The sequence below is a fragment of the Trichoderma gamsii genome, assembly GCF_001481775.2.
Source record: "Trichoderma gamsii strain T6085 chromosome Unknown Scaffold_67.2, whole genome shotgun sequence".
Taxonomy (NCBI): Eukaryota; Fungi; Ascomycota; class Sordariomycetes; order Hypocreales; family Hypocreaceae; genus Trichoderma; species Trichoderma gamsii.
Genome location: NW_020171404.1, coordinates 1 through 10,182, shown reverse-complemented (window position 1 = coordinate 10,182; position 10,182 = coordinate 1). Strand labels below are relative to the sequence as shown.

Sequence of the window (10,182 nt, the reverse complement as noted above, 5' to 3'; positions counted from 1 at the left end):
TTGGGCATTATTCCGTTGACTTATCAATAGCAACGCCGGATTTTGAGCGTTACGCAAGCGAGGTGTTGTGAGTTGGTTGAGCTTCCCCAAATAACGACCTGCATGTGCATTTGACTCTCCAAATACCGACCTGCATATGCCTAAGCCCTATTTGGGTTCGGGTTTGGCAGTTCGCACGAGCCTTTGTCTTGATGTAGATGTAAACGCGTTGAGGATCGCTTGCTCGGTGTCTGTAACTCGTATCACAACTCATGCTGTTGTCGACATAGTATATGCTACGGTGTTCACTACAATGTTTAGTCCAAGTGTTATAGGCTGTCTATAACCAAGTGTATCTGTAGTTATAAGCTAGCGGCTGTACTTGGGAACTATTTCTGATATTGTGCCGACTGTCATGGGAATGGCGGCTTTGATCAGATAGTTATCAGTATAACAAGCGATGTTGCAAGGATTAAGTAGAGGGGCCAGGCGAGAAAACGCCCGTATAAAAACCTTGTCTAGTCATTGGTTTAATTGTAATTGGTTAGTACTTGGCAACTGTACTGGGGGCTGTTATTTAGGGTGATCCTATGAGTTGGAGTAGGTAAGTTGCCAAATACGGAGTATTCTCTTCAGCCACAAGACTGGACAAGACAGTCAATCACATATCGTCTATAACCATCTCTTTTTACTCTTCTTAAGAAATCTATTCAAACATAGTTTATGCCTTGGCTTGTTTCCGCTCCAGGGCCTTTTCCAACGACGCCACCCTCTCGTCAATCTTCTTGAATGACCAGCTCTCGAACGTGGGAGGGTAGAGGAAAGGGCGAAGATCAAATCTGTGATCATCTTGGGAGTAAGATTCAGCGTGATAAGCCGGTGTACCTACCGTGCTCTTATGGCGATTAATGGAGTAAAAAAAGAAGAATCTTTTTACTTTGTCGGCGATCTGGCGAGGGCTCAATTTGCCTTCGCCGCCCCATTCGTTGAGGAGTCTCAGGAACATGCCATATGGTCCGAGCTTGTTCTGCTTACGTAGTGACTGTGATGCAATATTAGCGCTAGTTGTTGCTAGTTTAGCTGCAGTTGATTTACTTACACCAAAGCGCGATAATTCGTCATAGGTCATGCCCATATCAGCTGCGATATTGTAAGTTTATGCCCTCTTTTCTAGACGTTGTCATTTTAACACTTACCTTCGTCACTTTGTACGTAGGTTTCGGTAATGGGCTCGAGTTCAGCCGTTGCTATTTTGGTCGTTAGTGAAATGGGAACGAGTTATAGTTTGTAGACTGTTTGACTCACGAATGGCGTGGATGAACTCGTCCAGAATAGGCATGTCAAAGCTTTTACTTGCCCAAGCAATGAAGCGTTTACTTTAGAAGTGCAGTGTCAGTAATTCTTCTACCAACACATGACATTTTGCGTGGAGAAGTTTCTCACAGGTCAGATTTGCTGATAGAGCCGATTGGATTAAGATCGGCGGAGCTGCAGTCGTACTTTGTGAGGTCTATTGACTTTTGTCAGCACATTTATAGATAGGGAGTTAGGACTCGCAACTACTTACATCCTCGCAGGCATTCATCAACATTGCTGGATCCAAGAACCAGTAGACCGCCTCCTCCCGGTCGTTGCCGGACGGTCGGCAGCATCTGCGCATAATAGTAGGCGATGACCATGCGAGAGCGACTTTGGATATTTTGTAAGGCCACTAAAATTGTTAGTAGTGCCGAAATAAACATAGGAGGAAGCACATACAGTTTTCAGCGACTGATCCTCCGTGAACTTTGAACTTGGGTTCAAATCCTGTGCCTTGCGTGAGCAAGTTCTTCGTGGCGTGGAAAGTGTCGTCAATGTTCATGTCTGTATGGTAGCTACCAATACGGCTGGCAAGATCCTTGGCACGTTGTCGAGTTTCTTTGCTGCTTTGAGCGGCCATTCCCATAAAGACGGTATGGAAGATCTGATTACAGAATTCCTCAGGCGTATCAGGCAATTTATCAGAGAACGCAGCGAGCCTTTTGACGTCTGCAATTACTTCTGGATTGCCATCCTTGACGGCTTGGACTACGAGTCGGCACATGCTAAACACGATGACAGCCGTCGCGCAGGAATCGATACCTCCTGATAGAGGAACCAGATAGCCTGCAGTTTTGCTTCGTCGTACTTTGTGTAATAGTTAGTAGAGAATAACATAGATAATAGATAGATGTATATAGAGCTTTGTCAGAAGACTTACAGTAATCCCAAAGCCAGCATGCTGGACCAAGAGCCTACGAAACATCAACGATTAGCAATAGTTCTTCTGGCTAGGCATTTGAGGCCCTCTTCGGATTGAAAACGCCATTTTGTAAAATTTTCGGACCAAAAAGATTAAAAAAAAAAAAAGACCTACAATTTCCTCCTCTGGAAGATGGTATCTTGGGAGCATTGTGGGAGTCGGGACTTCAAGAATTCTGAGGTTATCGTGAGAGAGCGTAAAGTCAACCTCTATTCTCTCGTACACTGGTGCTTGCACGGCTTGGAAATTGCGAGATGGGGCGAAGCGGTAGGCTCGCACTTCCTCGAGGTCGACTGTCGCAGTCACCACCTCAACATCTAGCAAGCTGAATTGCGCGCCCTGAGCCACAATGTCACCGTTGACTACAATCATTGAACAGCCATCGTAGAGGAGACGATCGCCATCACAGCCTGTAGATAGTCAGTAAGAGAACGGCCGCATAAGCGACTATAATCTCAGACACACCTGACTGGTTTGCGTAGAGGTAGATGCCACCGTTTTTCCGCGTAGCCTCTTGGATCAAAGAAATCCGCTCGTTGAGCTTTCGCAAGCTATGATGCGACCCAGAGCTGTTTGTAAATATTTCAACTCCGTTTAGACCCCTGGAAAAGAGTTAATAAGTAGATGGCTACTACACCTGCAGCGAAAGAGACAAACATGTTGATGTGTGGCGCCTGAGGGGTGAAGAGTTCTTCACAAGTTTCAGCGGCAAGAGTCGTGTCATTAAGAGATAAAATGACGTCGCCGATGGGGATCTGTCGTGTTCCTTGGTGTTGCTGGATTTGAGGCGGAAGGTTGTACTTTTCAACATATCTAGGCCGATTCCAGGGAGTAAAGAATCGGTTTTCCCTAAAGTTTCTGTGTAGAGAAAAAGTCAGCTATAACCATTATCGCATCACGATAATGTTATGTTTAAGGGAACCTGGTAAACCTCAACATATGTGTGGAGATGACTCATCCAGAGAACAACACTGCAACTCACCCATCGTTGGCTAGATATATCTTGGGGCGGAGGCACAGCAGCTTTCCATCAAGAATAATTGCGCGACAGTTATATCGACATCCGCGGTGCATGACCGGTAAACCTATATCAAGTAGAATGCCGTGGAGAGAAGTATCCGTCAGAATTTTTGATAGCATATCCATGGAATGATCATAAGTGTCGGATTCCAGAAAGTGGTCAAGACTGTTGCGCCATTAGTGACTGATCGACCAAATGAGAGCTATAATTTTTGACATCTTATCCCTATAGAGGACTTATTGAGGTAGTCTTAAAACTCACCATCCATAACCGCTTATTTCCAGCTCAGGACCAGTTCGCAATGTAGCTCCGGCTTCTTTGGCTTTGAGGATACTTGTGCGAATTCGAGCAAGGTTGCCCTCCCAGTCCAGTGCCCACTGGTTGAGAGAGCATGTTGCCAAAGTGATGAGCTGCGCCATTTTCAACAATCAAAGTAAAATACAGTGGCGTTGAAAATGTATCACGATGAGAGAAATTAGAAGAGCCTTGAATTGAAAGAAAGGCTATGTAGCTGAGGATACCCAGGCATTACTACAATAGGATAGGGAAAGAGGGGTGTATGGATCGGGGCATGAAACTTTTACACAGAACTTGCTTAAGTAAGATCCCGAACAACGCCGACGCTTTATACTTTCGTATACGAGTGATTCAACGGCCATCTATTACCCTAATGAAAGCCTCTCGCAAATCGGCGTAAAATAACGAATATAGGTAGGTTCTAGAATACGCCGCTGCTATTAGATTCGGGAGCCTATATCTCCAGTTTGCACCCACAGTTGCATTGCAGATTCTCCGGTTCCAAATCCGGAGCCTCGTAAGCGCGTGTAGTATCTACATTTAGCCGTCAAGTGCAACTCATGTATGATGCGATTATTACTATGACTATGTATAAGACCATAGATATGAAATAACCCAATTAAGCAATTATCGCATCGACTGATTAGCTAAAGCAATAGATTATATATTGCCGCGGAGTATCAGAATTGGACGGGTATTGATGCGGATTTACAGATACCAACCAAACCCGGGTCTGCCCGGACTTTCGGGTGACACCAGGCAGAGTTGAGGCCTTGCCCGGTGACGTCTACAGGGCTGAATGTCCGCGAATATATTGCCCACGGACCTGCGGCGCCATCCCGAGATTGCTGACCGGGGCTGTAAAATTGGCCTGCCTATCAAAACAGCTACGGCGGATGAAGCCAAGAGGTGACGATGCGCTGTTCAGGAGGCTGAGAAGGCGGAAAGGCAGCTTCAGCCACCAATAGTGGAGATGCCTCTGGCGAGTCTCTTTGCTCTACTCGTGCTCAGGCCTGAATAATAGGCACAGACTGCAGATGCCTTGCGTCGGCGATGCTGTGGCTGGACACAACCTCCAATCCTCTCTCAGAGAACGAGGCAACGGTCATGCGCGCTCAGCACCGGATCATTGATGCAAAGGTAGGTCGAAATGAGGCCTCGAGTTACGTATAGGTAGGCGCCTTGCAACATCAACGGCCTTTTACGCTACAGAACGATGGATGCTAAGCTTTATCGCGGAAATCTAAATCCGCGCGTACTATCTAACCCAAAGCGGCCTATCGCCCTGTGTATCCGGCAGCAGATTGCGCCAATCTGAAGCTCCGAGCACGACTCTGGCACCGCTCTGACAGCCACCACCTCAAATTGCGACACCGTGTCCGCCACTATGGTCTGCTAGTACAAGTAGCTCTTCTTTTCCAATTAAGCTCTCCTTAACTCGTCTGGACGTTTCCAACCGCTCCTTCGCCCAGGCATTTGTATATCTTCCATTCAACGGCACCCTTTTTCTCTCATCTTCTGCTTCTCCATCCTTTCTTCCCCGCTGTGATCCACCTCATCTGCAGCGTCGACCGGCGACCCCTCTCTCCTCGATACCGTTGTCATTTTTTTTTCGCCTCCAGTCTTAACCCAGGCCCTGCCCATATAAAGAAGTCGCCGACTCACGCTGCACCTTCGGCCCGCAATCACGCGAGCTTGCTGGCAGCGCGGTTTGCCCCTCCCACATTAGCGGCACGGATTTTGTGATAGAAACATTCAGACTCGATCATCATGTCGGCACCCAGGACTCGGAGAAGAGCTGCCCAGGAAAAGCTGGAGCAGGTCTCTGATGACGAACGCTCCCCGGCCGTCGTGGACGGCAATGGCTCGGCCCACGATGCGCCGGAAGCCTCGGATTCTGATTCTGGCAGCGACGAGAACATCTTTCTGTTCTGGCCCAACATCATAGGTACGCGGTGAAGCTGGACGGGCAAGATTCCATGGAAAAGACGGGAAACTCATCAACTGTCGCTAACGATACTGGTTGCTAGGCTACTGCCGAATCGTCCTTGCTATTGCCTCCCTCTACTACATGCCATTGCACCCTCGCACCTGTACGCTACTCTACAGCGTTTCGTGCTTGCTTGACGCTCTCGACGGATATGCTGCCCGAGCCTTCAACCAGTCGACTCGCTTTGGCGCTGTCCTGGATATGGTCACGGATCGCTGCACCACCTCGTGCTTGCTTGTCTTCTTGTCCTCGGCCTTCCCGCGATGGGCCATCGTCTTCCAGAGCTTGATTGCGCTCGACTTCTCCAGCCACTACATGCACATGTACGCTACCTTGGTTGTTGGCGGTTCCGACTCTAGCCACAAGAACATCGACAAGAGCCAGAGCTGGCTTCTGAACCTATACTATACCAACAGGGTTCGTATTGACACAGACTAACCCCCGCCCATCAAAGGTTATGAAGCTGACCCAATACCGTTCCAGACCGTCCTGTTCGTTTTCTGCCTCTTCAATGAAGTCTTCTTCATTGCGCTCTATCTCCTGTCCTTCTCCTCGCCGCTCCTCTCGCCCCACCTTATCAAGAGCGTGGAGGAGACCAGCGGTGGTCTGATCCAGCCAGGCGTGCCCGTCAACACATCCCTGCTCCGACAACTGTTCCCCGACCCCTTCAGCGCCGCTGCCCTCGAGATTGCCCGAGCCAACAAGATGGATTCCACCCTCCCTTGGGTCATCACCGGCATTAGCTTTCCTATCATGCTGGCCAAGCAGATCATCAACGTGGTGCAGCTGGTCAAGGCAAGCAGGTGGCTTGCTGAGGTGGATATCAAGTCACGGAAAGCCAAGGGCCTGGGCAAGAAGGCGAGAACGGCCTAATCGAGCCGAATTGAAGAATAACCCGTCAAATGTCGTCGCGATAACGACACACAGTGGCAAATTGTTGCTTTACAAAATGCTTTGATTTGGCGACTGTTGACCATCTAGGACTTGGATTGGGCGGAGCAACCCAATTCAGTCCTTTTGTATCGCAACTTTGGTGTTGTTTTGGTGAAAATTTACGCACTGCTAGCCTTCGTGATGCCTCTCTTTCAGCTTTCACGGCAAGCAGCTGTTAATATTGCATGGCTTGGCGCAACTGGGGCTTGACAAATAGGGGTGGCGGTCGTGACACTTGTCTCATTCCACATCGTACCTATGAACGGATGGGCTGGAGGGAATAAAATTACGTTAAAACCATAAAATCTGGAGAAATACTGGGAACAAAGAGCTATGCAATTTTCCTCTTCAGCCTGGCTTTGCGGCCTTGCGGGATGCTATTGTTCATCTATATTCTGGTTTGTTTGCTGGCAGAACATGATCAAGTCTTGTATTGCCTGCCTTTTCTGTCTTTTTTTCTTTTTTCTTAATTTCCCCTGTTTTACTGCTGTACATACATATCTTTATTGTTCTTTCATTATGATTTCTTAATATTAGTAGATTATTAGTATAAAACCGATTCGTTGAATACAAACGAGACTATTGAGTCACATGGGGTTTACAGGTTTCTCACGATGACAGTTGATAGCAAAGGATTTGTTTAATTTCGGGGGTATCTCAACAAATTTCTTTTTTTACGTTTAATTATTCATAAATTTATATATATATGACAAGATAATACAAACTTCATGTTTCCCTTTTGTCTATACACATCAATTTTCACCTTCTCGAAGAAGAACCCTCGCCGATAGCGGCATGGCTCGATGAAACTTCGTCCTTGAATGCACCGCCAGCGACCCCACTGGTTGTCTGAGGAGCGTCGGACTTTTCCATGATATGAGAGACTTCGAGTGGTACAATCTCCATGGGTGTAGAGAGGCCGTACCAAGCGACGACAATAACACCGAGGATGCCGGTGATGCAGCTGAATACGAGGGCGACGATGCCGCGGGGAGTGAAACTGTCAAGTCTTTGCGTTAGTAAGTCGTCGACAGCCAAAAGGGCTTTACTGAAGAAGAGGGAGGTTGGGGGGTTCTTACCCGCCAGGGATTGTGCCCGGAGGTTTATTCTGCCCGGAGAGGTCCAAGTAGTCGACAGTGTTGCCTGCGGCATTGCCCTTTGTGAGGGTGTTGGAAGCAGCGCAGACGGAGAGGTGGTCGTCGGGAAGGGTCAGTTGCTTCTGGATGTCGAGAGGGGCTTCGACAAAGGTGGCGAGAAGGCCAGAGGCGACGTGCCACTCAAGATGACAGTGGAAAAGCCAAATGCCTAGAGGGAAAACGATGGACTTAGTATTTACGCTCGATAGCCAAAGGGGCAAAAAAAGAGAAATATTATCAACATTGGAGAAGAGGGAAGACATACCAGGATTATCAGCCTTGAAACGCATGACGATGTTGCCATTCGGCCACATGACGAGTGTGTCTCTCCGCATAGGCACGCTTATAAAATCGCTCTCGGAGAGATTCTCATCTGCGAACGTACCGGCTTCTTCCTCGGAGCGGTGAATGGCCTGAAACGCGTGGCCATGCAGATGGACAGGATGACGGCCAGAGTCGAGGTTGTTGACGACAATTTGGACGATTTCGTCCTTTTGCAGGACAAAAGAGCGGGTGAACTCTCCGTAGACGGCGGGATTGTTTGCGAGATCGCCCGTGGAGAGGGCCGTGTAGAGAGTGGGCACCTTGGGCTGAGTGTAGGTGATGTTGTCGAAGAAGGCATAGTTCTTTCCGTCGCGGAGGTTGTCCATGATGATGTCGAGCTGCACGACTTGGTCTGGCTCGGGTAGCAGCTTCATCTTGTCGTACGGCACTAGGTCCATGTCGTCAAAGGGGTTGAGTTCGTCGATGATGGCGGCTTCGGGGAAGTTAGCATTGGAGTCATATGTCAGCCATCCAGTGACGTTGTAGTTGAGATCCTCCGGCAAAGCATCAAACAGAGTCTGTATGAGAGCTTAGTATCGTTATAAAGTGATGATATTTGCAAACAGTTTTCTTACAGTGTCCATGCTAGAGATGATGGGAAAGTTGGCAGAGGTATCGTTCTTAGTTGTAAGGAGGAAGCTAACTCGCTGAGCAGCAGCGATATATACCATCTCAGCTTCAGCGGCCTCGGTGTAAATGCCATCAACTTCAATGATGCGCATCGTGTGTCCTTCTATCCAGACGTACTGTCCCGCAAAGGCGCCAATGTTGAGAACGCGGAACATGTAAGTCTTGTTAGGCTCCACGGAAATGGTCAAATTCTGAGTTTCATTCATGAGCACGGCCTTGGGCACCGGCTCAGCACCCGTTGGGTTGTTCTTTGTCAGGAAGGTTGGGAGAAGAGTGGCCATTTGATCATGGTACCAGTCTGAGAGAGTTAGAATAAGTTCATGATCAACCTCCTTTTGGTAAGGAAATTTAGGGTCATGAACAATGAGAGGACCGCGGAGACCATCGGGATACTGGGCATTGTGATGAGAGTGGTACCAATATGTGCCCGGCTGATTGATCTGTAGCGAATTGGTTAAGATGCTGCTTTTTGATAGAGAGAGTAGAAGGAGAAGAGATTTACCGTGAAGTTGTACGTGAAAGAAAATCCCGGAGGAATCTGGCATTGTGACACGCCCACAGGGCCATCCATGTGCGTCGAGCCATTCTGGTAAATGCCGTGAAAATGCAATGAAGTAGATTGGTTACCAAGCTGGTTGTTGACGTGAATGACGATGCGATCGCCGACATTGGCCTCGATCCGAGGAATGGGCCATTGGTTGTTGATGCCAATGACGGGACGCGAGAACGCTCCGTCTGGATTGGCCGTGACCCAAGTAATGTTGAAGTCGTAATTGACAGTAGCCGCGCTGGCAAGGCCCAGGGAGGCAGCGAGTAAGGCTGCTGCCCTTGTGAGAGTATTCATCTTGTGCTCTCTGCGTGGAAGATCTTTGGCAAGTCTCTCTCACACTCTCGTTACTAAGACTGAGCTGACGATTAAGAAGGGATGATGAGATGGAAGGAGAAGGAAGAGAATCAAGACGGGACGGGAAAGAATCGGCATTCGCCTACGGCAGCGGCAGCGTTGCGATTCTAGACCCTTGCTGAAAGGCTGTAAATGGCGAGAGAAATGTTGAGGTCCTTCCGATTATCGCATCAGAGATTGATAACGCAGCTGTGGGTAGACCCGGCGGAAAAATGCTTCAAGGACGCTACCCATGCAGCCGGACCGCCGCCACGAGTTCTTGGCCAACGTGATTCCAGTCTACTAAGACACAGGATGGGAAAAACAAGGGTCCAGTCACACCACAGAACTATTTTCTTAAGACAAACGACCCACGCCGAATGTTTCGTTTCGTTTCATTCAGCCAACGGCGCATGGATCGGGCTCTGCAGTTCCTCCGGCTGAGGGGCATTGGGGGGCAGCACAGCAGGGATGCGACATGCATAGAAATAAGCTACGAGGCTAGATCACTAAAAAAATTGGGAGACATTATCCAGCACCCCAATTCTGTTATCCAACCCTCCAGCTTAGGCGTGGGCTGCTGCTACTACTGCTACTACTGCTACTACTGCTACTACTGCTACTACTGCTACTACTGCTACTACTGCTACTACTGCTACTACTGCTACTACTGCTACTACTGCTACTACTGCTACTACTGCTACTACT

The 10,182-nt window shown here is 48.5% G+C and overlaps 3 protein-coding genes across 3 annotated transcripts; 1 reads left to right on the top strand and 2 right to left on the bottom strand.

The window, feature by feature from the left end:
• Positions 1–700: 700 nt before the first annotated feature.
• TGAM01_v210600 (NAD+ synthase (glutamine-hydrolysing)) lies at positions 701–3,700 on the bottom strand (the record flags this gene model as incomplete). Its single annotated transcript, XM_018802337.1, has 13 exons — positions 701–1,021; positions 1,079–1,119; positions 1,176–1,226; positions 1,285–1,355; positions 1,423–1,489; positions 1,547–1,690; positions 1,738–2,145; positions 2,219–2,252; positions 2,375–2,670; positions 2,726–2,862; positions 2,918–3,118; positions 3,243–3,446; positions 3,543–3,700. 13 exons carry the CDS (start codon positions 3,698–3,700, stop codon positions 701–703), a joined length of 2,133 nt encoding a protein of 710 aa, XP_018664255.1.
• A 1,648-nt stretch (positions 3,701–5,348) lies between these two features.
• Positions 5,349–6,441, top strand: TGAM01_v210599 (CDP-diacylglycerol-inositol 3-phosphatidyltransferase; the record flags this gene model as incomplete). The annotated part of the gene is made up of 3 exons (XM_018802338.2): positions 5,349–5,526; positions 5,609–5,985; positions 6,052–6,441. The coding sequence occupies 3 exons, from the start codon at positions 5,349–5,351 to the stop codon at positions 6,439–6,441; spliced, it is 945 nt and encodes a 314-aa protein (XP_018664256.1).
• An 819-nt stretch (positions 6,442–7,260) lies between these two features.
• On the bottom strand, positions 7,261–9,435 carry TGAM01_v210598 (iron transport multicopper oxidase FET3 precursor; the record flags this gene model as incomplete). Its single annotated transcript, XM_018802339.1, has 4 exons — positions 7,261–7,501; positions 7,581–8,479; positions 8,537–9,031; positions 9,094–9,435. The coding sequence occupies 4 exons, from the start codon at positions 9,433–9,435 to the stop codon at positions 7,261–7,263; spliced, it is 1,977 nt and encodes a 658-aa protein (XP_018664257.1).
• Between the last annotated feature and the right edge of the window lie 747 nt (positions 9,436–10,182).